Raw genomic sequence first — 15009 nt, forward strand, 5'->3', positions numbered from 1 at the left:
AGCAACTGGCGAGTCTGGCCAGCTGTGGAGAGCGAGGTGCAGGAGTGAGAGAGGGGAGTCAAAGCCAACTCTGAGCTTCCTAGTAATGACCTTGGAATAAGAAAAAACTGGAGTCACCATTAAGAGGGGAGCCTGTGATTGAAGAGGAGGTAGGGGAGTTCTGGTGAGTTTGGGGAGGGCAAGAGGAGTCTACAGAAAATGGTTTTTAGGTTTCCGTCTTCTACAAAGCATAGGTTTTTCTAAGCCATTGTCTGTCTCAGAACTCAGTACTGCAAAGTACAATAACCATTTTTAAGCAAACACTATTGCCTTTCACAATGAACAGAGTCTAAGGAAGGCTCCCATCTTTCCAAATATTTGGAAAATTGGAAAGCCTTATAATTAGTAATCAGGGAAGGGACATGAGGGAAGGAAAGAAATATAAACTTAATCACTGTGCTTCTCAGGTTTCAAACGCTTCCCCATCGAGGTAATTTACACTTTAGTAACAATGATTGACAGTCAAGGAATGTATCTAACTCACTTTTATTTTTCCCTTAGGGAAAGCACTTGAGTTCCCAATTGTTTTAAATTGCAGAAGCAGTAATTGTTTTAGGAAGGCAAGAGAAATGGCTTTTTGGTACCCTGAGGGGAATATGGAGTCTATCTTAACTAAGGTCACTGGGGCCATATTCAGGATGGTCTTTCCTGGGTAAACAAATACCAGTTTAGTCGAAGGAAAACAGCAAAAGAACCCATAAAGGCCCAGGGGAATAGATTTCACCCAAAATATTAATAAGTTGCTATTGGTACCTAAAATGAGCCAGAGATATTTTTTAAGCTGCTTGCATCCCAAATAGAATCATTGGTGAAATTTAATATGAAAAGTTTCTTTTCTCCCAAATATTCTAAAATAAATATGGAGCAGTGGATGTATTTTGACATACTTGCTGTCCCAGAGGAACTTGTTTATTAAACCATGCACTTTGATATATTTGTTTACTTAGAAAAGTCAAGTGTGACAAGCTAGGTCAATTGCATCAAGAACGTTATTAACAGGCTGACCCATTGTAAATGGCGTGAAGGCTGCTCTGGAAATCTGTGCTTTGATGTATGGGGAAACCAACACATCTGATTTGGGAGGGAGGAGACAATCATGGCATTGTTTGTAGGCGCCAACAGACAGGCAAAAGCCAGGGATCCTTGCAGAGACTGGATTAAGGTATCAGAACTGTTCACATCTCATTTGTATCACTCCGAAGAGTGGACCACAGGTTTTGCTGATTAACACACAGACCATGGCAAATAGCATTGTGTATTTGAAATCAGACCAAGATCAGTAACAGTAACACAAACCATGTGTGAAGTTTGGCATATGGAGGTTCCTCTTAAGCTATTATCTAACTAGGTTTTTTTCCTCTTATTTTTCAAAAGCATTTTTCCAAACCAGGAAGTTAGCAAAAGCAAAATGTTCCCCAATTCCCTCTCCACCCCCTAAATACTCATATTTATGCCACCTTCTGGTATATAACAATATTTTTTGTTGTCAAAATTTGCAAGTGTTCTGAAAGGAAGGTGGGCGTGTGTTAAAAATGTACTGATTTCATCAGTGTCTCGGCAGGCAAGAGGAAATGGTGGATTGAGTATTGAGGCAGGGAAATCAGGCTACTACCACCTGAATATTTTCCACTCATCCAATTTGTATTTTTCCTTCATAGTGGAGTTCCAGATCAAAGTAACACTGATGCAATTCTTCACTACCCTTGGGTTTCATTAAGCACCTGATGGGCGTGTTTCAGTGGAAGGGGGGAGTGCGGAATGATGCCTACAATGATGTGACTTATTAAAAGCTGTTAATTACCTGAATTTTATCATCCAGATGTTATTAACGCCTCTCCAGTATATCTTTTATGGATGAGACTGTACATTTTATAGCAATAGTACCAGTGGGAATTGACAATTAGCAGCCATGCATTAACTAGATGCAGTGTGGCATATTTCATCCAGTTTAGATAGTCCTCGACCAAACAAGCCAAAGTTTTCTTTAGTGGAAATTGCCCTGCCAAGTGGTTTCTGGATCCTTCTCGGAGGAAACAGCAAAGGAGCTGAAAGCGACCTCTTTCAACCATACCAAAAATTGGCTATCCATGGCAATTCTAGACTCACAAATTGTGTTTTAGACACATATATCAATCCAATACTGGAACCCACTGGACGTCCCATCGCAAAGTAAGAAGTGCCACGTCCTCCGTCCTCCCATCCTCTGCCTTCCTTGGGGTGTCAGCCCAGGTCTAACTCCTTTTTAGTTTCTCCTCAGTCCTGGTCTGGGCCGGCAGGGAGCTACCTGCGATTCCCCAACGTGGATAACCGGATTTGTTTCTTCCCAGGCTGGCTGCGGATGGGGACAAGTTCTGCTCCCGAGAGAGTCTCAGAAGTAGGTACAGAATCCTTGTCGCCAATCTTAATTTCTGTCCCTGGGCTAGGGGGGCACGTGAGGCTCTCCCCTCCTCCTCCACTCTTTTCCCCACCTCCCAAAATTGGCAGCCAGTCCGTGGCTCTCGGTCTGGGGTCTGGAGGGTGGGGAATGTGGGTGTGGGGACCGGCTGGAGAAGCTCTCGCTAGCGCTGCCTGTGGCCAGACCCGCCTCCCATCCCCTCTCCGGCGCACACACACGTCCACCCAGACACACTTCGCGCGCTCCCTTGCGCTCTCGCCCGCCCGCCCGCCGCCGCCTGCTCTCTCCTTCTTGCTCTCCCCGGTCTCCTTCTCTGATTTTTTTTTTTTTTTTTTTTTTTTGGTACCATAGAGTTGCTCCGAAAACAGAAGATAGAGGGAGTCTCGGAGCTCGCCATCTCCAGCGATCTCTACATTGGGAAAAAACATGGAGTCAGCTCCGGCAGCCCCCGACCCCGCCGCCAGCGAGCCGGGCAGCAGCGGCGCGGACGCGGCCGCCGGCTCCAGGGAGACCCCGCTGAACCAGGAATCCGCCCGCAAGAGCGAGCCGCCCGCCCCGGTGCGCAGACAGAGCTATTCCAGCACCAGCAGAGGTAGGAGGCTGCGAGAGGGGCTGAGGAGGGGGCGGCGGGAGCCCCGGCGCGGAGCTGGGGGCGGCCGGGAGCGGGCGCCCGGGGCGCGGGGTCGGGGGCCGCGCGCGAGCCTGCGCCGGCGCCCCGAGCTCGGAGCACCCCCTTCCCCTCCCCCCTCGGCCCCCCAGAAATGTTGCAAACTTTTGCAGCCCGTTCTCGGGTTGCGGGAGGAGAGGGGGGCGGGGGACGCGGCAGGAGGGTTGACAGCCGGCGGGTTCACCCCCTGGCTTTGATTTTTCTGCAAAGAGAGGAGGAAAGCCGCGTTGCCGAAATTAAATACGCTCCCCAAAATACGGAGAACCGGAGAGTGGGGGCCCGGGAAAGAAACTTTTAAAGCGGCAGTGTCCTTTAAAAAGGAAAGGAAGGGAAAAAAAATTCTGTTTATGACCACCCTCTTCCCCCTTTACCTTTTCTCCTCTTGACAGTCTTGGCCCCGGCAGCCCGAGACGGGGTGGGTTTTCGGCTCCCCACAGAGCTGAGGGGGGCGTTAGGAGTGAGTGACCAGGGCAGCTCCAGGGGTGGAGAGGGGGCGCTCCTGGACTTGGGGGGCGACGTGGGCACCTTCTCTGGAGCACGGCGTTGGGTTTGGGATTTGGAGATTGGGCTGGAGGAAGCAGGGTGCGGGCGCGCGAGGTGCTCGCCAAGTTGTCTAGCGGGCGCGGCGAGGGGAGATGCGCAAGTTTGCAGACCCGGGGTTCGCAGCCGGACGCCCATCTTGGCGGGGGGCGTGTGCGCGTCAACTCGCCCGGGCGGCGGTCTTGTGGGGCGCTCCACGCGCATTCGGAGTGAGCGTCTGCAAAAGCAAACAAGCAGAAAAGAAAGATCGCCAAGGCACCCAAACTTATTTCTGACCTGGGAAATCCTTCCCTCTCCAAGCGTTTCTGCAAGAACCTGGGAATGGTCAGTGCGAGTTGAATGCTGGTTGGATAGTGCGATCGATGTTCCCCCCTCCCCGGGCGATATTTACACACTTCATTTTGTAGAATGTGTGTGCGTGTGTATGTGTTTGTTTGGTGGGGGGCTCCATTGCCGCCTCCTTGCTTTTTTTCTAGTTAAAGTGAAGTGTTGGGGAAAGCTCACCCTCTTCCTTTCTTAAAGGTATCGGCACCTGATTTGGTGTTTTTCTTGGGGATGGGGGATTATTTATTTGAATGCGCCTGGAGTTTGCAAACAACAGGAGGAAGCTACGGCTTTAATTACTGTTGTTAATAATGTATAAATCATCCCTGTCACTCTAGAGGAAGCAGACTCGCGCGAGCCGCCCAGGGCTGGGGGGCAGAGAGGATCTCCAGCCCTGGCTTGGGCACTGGCCCAGCGGGCCCCCTCTTCTTGCCACTCGGCTTCTGGCGGCGATTGGGGAGGGCGGGAGAGGCGAGTGGGGGGCCCCCGGGAGCCGCTCCCTTCTTCTCGATGTTAGAGTTGGAGGTAGGAATATGGCTGATCATGTGCTAGCTGTTTTACAGTATTCCCCCCCTACACACACACCTTAGCCACACCCCCTGTCCAGGCGCTTTCCCATTCACGGAATTCGAGTACAGTAAAAGCCATCAGGATGACACACGCGAAAAACATTTAATTAAAGGCGATTTCGAAAGAGTGAACACATTGAACTGCGGTTTGAGCGGGAGGGAGGGGGCAACGAGGGTCGGGAGTACAGGGAGGGGGATGGGGCTGGGGGCCGGGACCTGCAGCTAGCTCGGGGAGTTTGTGTGTGGCGAGCTTTTGGCTGCACAGAGTATATTTAGACCTGAGACGGTGGATTTGGAATGCGAGCGGGTTATGTAACAGGGTTAATCAGAAACACTGGAGAAAATCCCCTTCATGTGTTTCTGAGGCTTTTTTTTTTTTTTTTTTGGAAGGATGGGGGACATAGTATGTAGGAAGCCACAGTCATTTCTGGTTTGTGCTGCCACCCCCCTCCGTCTTAGGCATCCCCCTCCCGTGTGTTATTAGCATCTTCAGGTGTCATTCTTGCCAGAAGGTGTTCTTGCAAGAGATCGGGGTGGCAGGCTGCAGAACCGACTAGCAAATCCGTAACTGGCTGTTCTTGCAAATTATATAACGATGGGGCTTTCAGTACCACCAGCCCTCTAGGCTCAGCAACAAGGGGAGAGGGACAGTGTAGGGGTAGGATGCATCTTGCACAGCTGACCTGCTGACCCACATCCCCTTGCCCCCTAGAGGGCCACCCCCCACTCTCTCTTCTTTGAACCAACCTCTTGTCCATCCCTCCAGAGATTTAATGGGGGGAGGGAGAGGAGGTAAGGCCCAAACACTCAACTCACATCCTGCACGCAGGCACTAGGTTATATAACAGTCTGAATGGAAAAAGGAAGGTCAGAGATGGAGGCATCCTTTAGCTAACACAGCAGTAGTAATAGCTTCCAGAAATTATGTGCATTTGCAGACTTTAACCTCAGATGTACTGTCTGCTCCTCAGGGGTACCAATCTTTGAGAGTGAGAGCTAGGGAGAAAAAGAGAGAATGTGTAAGTATGCTTGGTAGATGAGAGTGATTTGAAAATGGGAAATGTTTGGGTTTTCAGATGATGTAATGGAGTTGGCAGAATATGCAAGTCGGCTCCCAGAGTGTAAGCAGCAAGAAAATTGGAGCTGGCATCCAGTATTAATGTTGCATAAATTACAATATCGGAAAGAAATTAACCTACACACTAGGTGATTATGCCTTTTTAATACTTAAAACCTAAAGGCACACAACTCAAAAGGAAAAGCAAACATCATCACCTTAAAATTAGCATTTTCAACCTCAAGGAGGGTTGAGTGGAGTCCTTGGCATTGGGTGAAGTGCGTGCTTTCTGATTCGGAAGATGCTTTCCAGAGAGGTAGCTGGGTTAGCTTCCAGGCAGCCAGTGTTTGCAGTCCACAGAGATTGTGGTCAGGATTCTCGTGACATTGAGGTGACCTCATGAGACATTACCTGGGTAGACTTGAAGCTGTTGCTGGATTCTGAACACCTGAGAATCTACCAGTGAATGGGCCATGCACCATGAGTGCCTGAGCTTCCAAAATCAGATGTGTGACTTTATAATCTGAAAGACGGCCTCCCCTTCTTCTGAAAACTGGGCAGGGAATGTTAGCAGTTTTAGTGGAACTGTTCTGTTTTCTGGGTGCTATTCATGATGGCTGGTGTCGTTCAGTTCCATCTTTTCAGCCCAATGAAAGGGAAGAAAGAAAGGCAAGAGGCAACGTGGGAAGTAAGAATGAAGCGGAAAAACTACAGCGAATCTTTAATATAACATGGCTTTCAGGGACTTAAGGGAGCCACGAGCATTGTGACATAACTGTTGTTAAAAACCCTCTTTCAAGTAAGTCAGAAAGAGAAAAACAAATATCGTATATTAATGCATATATGTGGACTCTAGAAAAATGGTACAGACGAACCGGTTTGCAAGGTGGAAATACAGACACAGATGTAGAGAACAAACGTATGGACACCAAGCGGGGAAAGGAGGGGGTGGTGGGAGGAACTGGGAGATTGGGATTGACATGTATACACCAATATGTATAAAATAGATAACTAATAAGAACCTGCTATATAGAAAATAAATAAATAAAATAAAATTTAAAAATTCACCCCCCCCCAAAAAAAACCCTCTTTCAGAATCTCATTATTATGCACACGCCAGAATTATGTATTCTACCTCCCTAAAGTTTACCTCACGGAGCTGTGTGCCCCGCAGTTGGTCTGGAACGCCAGTGCTGAAGGTGGAAGGCTTTTAGGGCAGGCTGACCTAAGGGAAAAATCGAAGCCAAAAGATGGGATTAACACTGAAAAGCTCAGTTGGGTTGAGATCGAACCTCCTGGAAGCTCAGCTTAGATTGACTTAAAATCAGTTAAGAAGGCCTGTAGTATATATGGAGCCCTGAGGACTTCTAGACCTACAGAAGTCTTTGCCTTTCAAAGTGCTTTGCCACCATTCCCCTCCTCAGTCTTGGCTGATTCACTTTCTGGTCTGCTTTCTTGCCTGGCAATTTCGAGCACTTTCTAGAGATTGATTCTTGAATCAGCTTTTCTTATGTGGACCTGGCTCTCCCCAGTGAACAAATGATGCCCCATAGTTTGAAGGAGCTACTGGCTGGGATAAAATTCTTTGCCAGAGGGATGGAATAATTATTTTTTAAACTAAGGGGCTTTCATTTTCCAGTAAATTGCTCATAAAAACATTTATAATTATACCCTTTAAAAATGTAATAGAATAATTTTAGAAAATGCATTTGATGATGATTAGGATAACCTTTTCTGTTGCTTCCTCCTTCTTCCTTAAAAAGAATTGAATTATATGAATCCAGAAGTCAAATCCTGAGTGGCTAAAAACATTTACAACAGACTCTGTTTTTATGTTAGTCACCTGCTAGAATTTTCCAAAACCTACCGGTGTTAAGAGGAGCTCTTGGCTTTAGAAAACGTCTCTGTTTCCGAAACTGAAATATGGAGCCTGCATGGATCAGACCCCTCACCAGGAGACCTTAAGCTTGTGTTTTCCAGGTAGCAGAGGTGGGGGGGGGGCGGTACAAGCGCGAACTGCTGGTTCCACATCAGACTCCAAGGTGGGATGTAGGGAGGTGTAGGAATGTTCATCGCAATAGCTGTTACCTCCGGATGCAAATGTTCTGGGGTCTTTGGTGACAGCTGAATCACTTTTGAAAGCAAACTGATCCCTGTCGAAAGCTAACCTTTGGAATGTGAGTGAGACAAGCCCGGGGTTCTTCTCCATGGGCCATACTCTTGTCAGTTCTGAGTTAAGATTCACGTTTTTCTCCCGATTCTCCCATTCTTGCGTTTAGGAAGTTGTGATGTGATGTTGGAAGGACAGACTGAGTTGGGTGTCACTTCGAATTCCGTTGGTGTGGTGTGGTCCCTAACAGCATGTGCCACTTTTTCTGAGGGTGTCCCCCCCCCATCTTCCTGGTCTCCTTGATGAATGGTGCTTCTATACTTATCTATGTATTTCTGTGTCTGTGGAAGCAAAATACTTAACTACATTTCAGGTGTCTGGGGAAAGAGTTGTAATGTGATTGCCCCACGCACAAAATTTTTCACAGAGATTGCTACTCTCCTCAAATGACGTATCCTGCTGCTTACCCTCTTTGTCTTTCACGAGCCAGTGTGCTGGAACTCTGAGGTAGACATCATCCTTCCCCTCCTCAAGGAGATTCCTGACCCATTCATCCCAGACTAGTAAGAGGTTCTTCCAGAGCAAGAAGAGTCTGCTTTGAAAGGCCTTGAGGTGCCAGAGTGAACACCAACCTAGAATGTGCAATACCTTTCTGAAAATGAAGACTGTCTTCCTTGCTGAGAATTTAAGAACAGCCTCCTCTTTATTTCTCTCTCTGCCTCTCTGAGGTGTTCTCTCTTCCATCATTTAAAACAAAATGTTTTTTTACAAGGGTGTTTTTTTTTTGGTATCTCATTCAGAATGGAAAGTGTTGGTTTGAAATGAGCTGTTAAAATGTTCATCCATCTTATTAAGCTGTACATTAAGAAAATTACAGTTGAATATTGTGAATTAACACCTCCCCAAAACTCTACAGGTAGACAGTGTTGGAGCATTGATTAATATACAATAAACCATGATTTTTCTATAAGAGTACCAAGGTGTCACTGATGAATTAGTTTTTCTGGCTAACAGGAGATTGAGCAGAAATATTTTTTGTCTTTTCCTTACTGAATGTGTTTTTAAAGTGTGCTGGTCCCCTTTCCTGCCCTGGAAAGAACATCGAGGATGTAATTGAATCTTTCTTGGAGGTTCGAGGATCTTAGGGTACCACAGTGTCACTGTTCTGAGGATGAATTCTGATTGTACATTATACAACTGTAAATGGAGACAGTATCAGAAATTGGGCTAATCTGTCCTGATCCCTGCTTGGAAATTGTTTTCTTTTTTTGGTTAAATCTTCAATATCGGTATGTTTTGTTACTTGCCTCCTTTGTTCTCTGAGTTGCAAGTTGCAGAATAGAAATTCACATCAGTTAGTTGATTCTGATTAGTTGATATTTTTACTTTAGAGGAAAATTTCAACCTGAGTCTAGACCTTAATTCTTTCTCTAGCAGCGTAGAGGATGTAAAATCATCCTTAAGAATGTGGGAAGGCTATTGTATTTACAGATAAGTTACATGCTGTATTACCGTAGCATTATGTAACTTCTCCCCTGTGTAGTGGTAGATAGAAACGTCAGCTATTTTTGCCTCTCCTTTAGGTGAGTTGAAGGTGTTTCATCAATCCTGAAAGTTAGGAAATTCTAGGGTTAGAAGGAAGACTTTCAAGGATGTCAGTAAAGAACAGTTAGATTTCTCCAGAGGAGACTCTCTCTCCAAGCTTAGGCCCTCGTTCACTGGACCAGTGTGGAAAGCATCCCAGGTACTACAATCAGAGGCTGACTTTCTCAAGACCATCCCACCTGATTTAATGGTAGTCTGTGGTTATCTTATGATATCTTTTTTTTTAACATCTTTATTCGAGTATTATTGCTTTACAATGGTGTGTTAGTTTCTGCTTTATAACAAAGTGAATCAGCTCTACATATACACATATCCCCATATCTCCTCCCTCTTGCGTCTTCCTCCCACCCTCCCTATCCCACCCCTCTAGGTGGTCACAAAGCACCGAGCTGGTCTCCCTGTGCTATGTGGCTGCTTCCCACTAGCTATCTATTTTACATTTGGTAGTGTGTATATGTCCATGCCACTATCTTCCTTCGTCCCAGCTTACCCTTCCCCCTCCCCATGTCCTCAAGTCTGTTCTCTACATCTGCGTCTTTAGTCCTGTCCTGCCCCTAGGTTCTTCAGAACCATTTTTTTTTAGACTCCATATATACGTGTTAGCATACGGTTATGTGTTTTTCTTTTTCTGACTTACTTCACTCTGTATGACAGACTCTAGGTCCATCTACCTCACTACAAATAACTCAACTGAGTTATCTTATGATATCTTTGATATCCTAGTGTTGGAAATTCAGCTGGGGAGTCTTGGTGTTCTTTTGTGACAGGCTTATTATTATTATTATCATTATTTTACTTTTGGAGTAAAGACATAAAGGAGATTGTCTAAAGAAATCCTTAGAAGAGTGGAGTAGGGCATGATGAGGAATAAACGTACCATAGCCCGTGGGTTAGGCAGGCTCCATTTCGGCTCTGGCTTCTACATGCTAATGTAAAAATGAATTACAGGTAACAATTCCCTTGTGTTGGTGGAAGAACAATCTTTCTTTTCCTAACAGATGTTTATGGCCTCCACTGACACATCATTATTACAAACTGTCTTATCACATTACGTGCTGTGGCACGTTGACAATGGCACGGCCCTGTGGTTTTCCAGTGATTGTCTTGTCCACAGAATGTGCCCGTCGTGGCCCTGTCTGCAGGACCCACCACAGTGGAGAGGACAGGTTTTCCCACACCCTGGAAGGTGCTGGAGGCCTCCAGGCTGTCCCAGGTAGTTTCTACACCCTTGCTGCTTTCCCTGGAGCTCAATCAGAGGCTGGAAACCGAGAGGAATAATCAAGGTGTAGAGGATTTATAGTCACCCAGCCTCCAATGATCTCTAACAGCATGGTTGGGCGTTTGAATTTTGATCATGAACTATCGTAAAGTTTTTTGAAACAATTAGGAAGTTCCTACATCTGTGAACAGACCATAATAGATGAAACTCTTCCTGGGTACCAGGAAGGGTACCACTTGGTACAGGATTCTCACGCCTGTGAAGGAGGCAGTGCACTGTTAAAAATACCTAGCTTACTTCGGGGGAGGATTTGGCTGAATACTGATGAAGTTTATGAAATATGAATGTTGTGAAGTTGCTGTACGTAAGTGGTAGGCGTGTGTGAAAGAAGTAAAAAGCAATAAAATGGTGTATAAATGACACTGAAACTTGATGGACTTGTATACGTGACAAGAATGGTGACGTTCGGGTCTGTGCCTAATGGGGGAGAATCAACTGGCTTAAAATCTATGTCAGACTCTGAATGTGGGACTAAAAATTACAGCATATAGAGTCATTTGACTTATTTTATAAGCGAAGAATGCTACCCAGGGTAAGCAGGCAGGTTGCAAAGAAGAGAGGTGAAACGGAATGGGGGGAAAACAGGAGGGACCAACACTTGAATTTATAATGAGGTATGGTAATCACTGTTTTAAATAATCCAGACTATTAACAGCTGTGCTGCTAGGTAGAGAATTCGTTATAGCCAAACAAAAGGCATCACTATGAATTTTAGGTTGTGTGGGAGAAATCCTCTTGGTCCCCAAAGCATAAAGGCATGTACTGAGAAGCAGAGCTGCACATGTAATTTTTTCTATCTCATCCTGATTAATTGACAGCCGACTGTATGCCTGTTTCCTGAAGGTGACTTTACAATCTCCAGACACAGACATTTCTCTCAGAAGTGGAGTGAAGGAAGGAGAGCCACATGCTAAAGTGTGTTTCACTGAGTGAAGTATTGGGGGGGAAAGATAAGAGTGGTGAAATAGGGGAAGGGGGTCGTGCATACAGAGATTAAGGATGCTGCCTGTGGGGGGCTGGGGAGCGGGGGCTGTGAGTGAAGGAAGGGAATCTCTAGAGGGAAGGAGATTCCCATGCAAAAGAGGATGAAATTAGCAGTAACTCTGAAATGGCTGGGAACGTGCCTTTCTAATTTTAAATTATCTTTAACAAGGACGATGAACAGAGGAAAAGTTGGCACTTTGAGAAGTTATGATGAACTTGTTGAGAATGCCAATTGACAAAGGCAGGTAAGGGAATATTTGGAGAAACAGAACAAGAGCAGGTCTGAAGGGCAGGCCGATCTGCTGCCTAGTGTGTTAAGGGAATTGGCTGGCGTGTTTATTGACTCTTCCAATTAGTTTTAAAGAAACCCGAAGAAATGGACAAAGACGGAGAAAAGACAGCCCGATATGATTCTGCCCTTCCAGAAGCAAAGGGGCCTATATCATCCCGTATGATCAACGCCAGTCATGGGGAGGAGTGATTGCTTACAAGTTAATGGATTTTCAACAGACAAATGGCAGAAGAAACGGGTACATTTCGCAATTCTCAATAAACTGCATTGCTTTTCATTTTCACTGTACACTTATAAAGCCAGTGGATGGTAAAAAGGCCACGGTAACAATACAGCACGTACTCCCAGGAACGTTTATGTGATGGGGATATTATATCTGGAAGTACAGAGCACCTGGGAGGGGGAACTGCCCATAACTCTCAATTGTGCAGGTAATGAAGCAGGAGGAAAGCAAAGGCAAATGAAATACTTTGATAATCAAAGACGATGCTTCTTCTAGTGATTGTATTAGTTGACTGATGATGAGAAGGATGAAATCGCTGGAGTTGTATTTTACCGTTTCTGGCACTGTGACCCACTTTGGATGAGCACGTTTCTACAGAAAGTGCATGAAGAGTGGTGAGCTGCTAAACTTTCTCGAGGGCCCCCAAAAGAATCAGGAGAACTGAAGGTACCCCTGAAAGGGCTCTAAAAAATTCAAAAGCTCACTTTCTAATCTTGAGCTTGTGGGTGTACATTAGATATGTAGGGCTCACTCATGAGGCTGCCATGGGTCATGTTTTATTAGACTAAGGCCTGTTAGAGCCAGAAGAGGCCTTAAGAACCATCTAGCCTACACCCCACCCCCCATTTAAACTGGTACCCACAGAGATCAGAATATGCCTGAGAATATCCCATTCCTAGTAGGTAGCAAGGCTGTGACCAGAACACAGGTCTTCTCCCTCCCTAACAATGTTCCTTCCACTTGTGTGCTATGTCAGGATGCTCAGAAGTTCCAGCAAGTTCTTGTCCACCAGGAGACACCCCCCCGCCCTGCCCCAAGGCTATTACGTTATGTGCGCAGGTTAACCCAGCCTTAGGTGGTAGATATGTATGAAAGTCACTTTGTTTTGGCTGTGCGTCAACAGTAGAACATTATCAGTATTATTATATATATATATATATATTTTTTTTTTTTTTTTTTTTTTTTTTGCGGTATGCGGGCCTCTCACTGTTGTGGCCTCCCCCGTTGCGGAGCACAGGCTCCGGACGCGCAGGCTCCGGACGTGCAGGCTCAGCGGCCATGGCTCACGGGCCCAGCCGCTCCGCGGCATATGGGATCCTCCCAGACCGGGGCACGAACCCGTGTCCCCTGCATCGGCAGGCGGACTCTCAACCACTTGCGCCACCAGGGAGGCCCTGTATTATTATATTTTAATCCCATTGGGCATTTTTATTATTCATTAAAAATTAGCCGGTGAGCTTGAGGCTCTGCCAGTAAAGCCATTCGAAAGAACAGTGAAAATTGTGCCTGTGTCTCCCGCTCTGACTTGGTAGAAAGTAAAATACAGGACATAGAGGGGGGCATCCAGTACTTGGAGCCCTTATATTTGCTGGAGCTAGAGGCAGCCAGCTCAAGCTGTGCAGTGCGGGAGGGTTATCTCTCAGCAGCTGTCCTCTTTCATCAAGGCAGACGGTTTAAGGCTATGTCTTTTATAGGGATGCTCCTGAGCAAGTCTGTGAATGGAATAGTATGTAGCCAGTAAAAATCATGTAGTGGAAGATGCTTGGGATCTGCTACTTAGTGAAAAGTCATGGCTTTCATAGTAGTGTGCAGGGAATGGAATCATTTTTTATAAAAACTATAGTGTGTGTGTGTGTGTGTGTGTGTATGTATGTATGTATATATTAACATGGGCCCACGTGTACCTAAATGATAAATGATAAAGTGGTCAACTCTGGATGGTGGGATTATCTTTGAGTTTCTCTTTCTCTGTGCCTTTCTGTATTTTCTGAGTTTCCTGCATTTATGCATGTATTATTTTTATAACTGGAAAAAATAAATCTTTTTTTTTTTTCAAAAGAGATTGTGTGTTGTGAAACTGAGAGGCCACTTTAAAGGAACTGATCTGAACTTAGTATGTTACACAGAATTTCTTGATGTTTCAGGATGGGCCAAGTTTACTGGCCCAAAGAGCAGTACCTTTGACAGTCATATTTAGCCAGGAAAACAAGGGTCATTCAGCTTGGATATGAAAACAAGTGTCCTAATATTGGAATTTCTTTTCCCTCTAGTGCAGTGTCTTTCAAGGGTTTATTATGAGAAAAACATAATATATTGTAAGCCAGTGTACACACACACAGTAAACTTTTCACATAAAGTATCCATTACCTGCAACGCACTGTTATTTTTGCTCTATTATTTAAAGACAAAATACAAGTCATGAGCCACCAGATTGGTTTCATGATCTATTTATGGGCTGCTCCTCGAAGTTGAAAACCACTGTCCTGGGCATGAGGTAGAAGCAGGCTTTCTGTGGGCTGTGGCCTGGAGGTGGGAGGAGAGGAGGGAGGGAGGGAGGGAGGGAGGGTTTCCACAGTAACTGATGTCGGACTCCAGGTGTTACTCATTATAGTTTCAAGGAAGAGTTGGGGGAGGGAAAATAAGGTAAATGCTTATTATTTGTAATCATTCGGTATCTTTATGCCACTTTTAGCACATGCTCATTAATATCCTGTTCCATTTAGACATGCATCTGCCTGGTTTGGCTTAGCATGTAAATTCTGGGATCCCCTTTGCTTGGAGCTGTCATCAGTGTGGACAGGCACAAGGGTGGCATTGTTTCAGTCAACAGATATTTTCTGAGCACCTTCTCTGTGCTGGGCACTGTGCTAGGCTCTGGGGTTAAAGCAGCAGACAAGAGAAGTCAGATCCCTGCCTTCCTGGATCCTACATTCTCGTGGTGGCATCTCAGTGTAGCCCGTTGTCTGGGTCGCCTTTGACCAGACACTCCTGAGGGTTCTCCTCCACATGTGTCTTGAACTTAGCCTCCTTTTACCTCTACTCCTTGTATGGGCCCTGCCCCTTCCCCTTCTCTTCTTCCCCATCCCATCTCCCATCTTATGTCCAATCTCTTTGCTTCTTGAGATCCTACAATCGTTTTAGCTT

At 45.7% G+C, this 15009-nt stretch overlaps 1 protein-coding gene across 1 annotated transcript in view; it reads left to right on the forward strand.

Annotated features, from left to right (window-relative positions):
* Positions 1-2858: 2858 nt before the first annotated feature.
* LOC132487550 (nuclear receptor ROR-alpha-like) overlaps positions 2859-15009 on the forward strand; it is a 46515-nt gene continuing 34364 nt past the window's right edge. The window contains exon 1 of the mRNA XM_060095266.1: positions 2859-3026. Coding sequence (XP_059951249.1) covers positions 2861-3026 — 166 coding nt within the window. The 5' untranslated portion in view covers positions 2859-2860. The remainder of the gene's footprint in view (positions 3027-15009) is intronic.

Source organism: Mesoplodon densirostris, chromosome 4 (assembly GCF_025265405.1).
Source record: "Mesoplodon densirostris isolate mMesDen1 chromosome 4, mMesDen1 primary haplotype, whole genome shotgun sequence".
In the NCBI taxonomy this organism is placed as follows: Eukaryota; Metazoa; Chordata; class Mammalia; order Artiodactyla; family Ziphiidae; genus Mesoplodon; species Mesoplodon densirostris.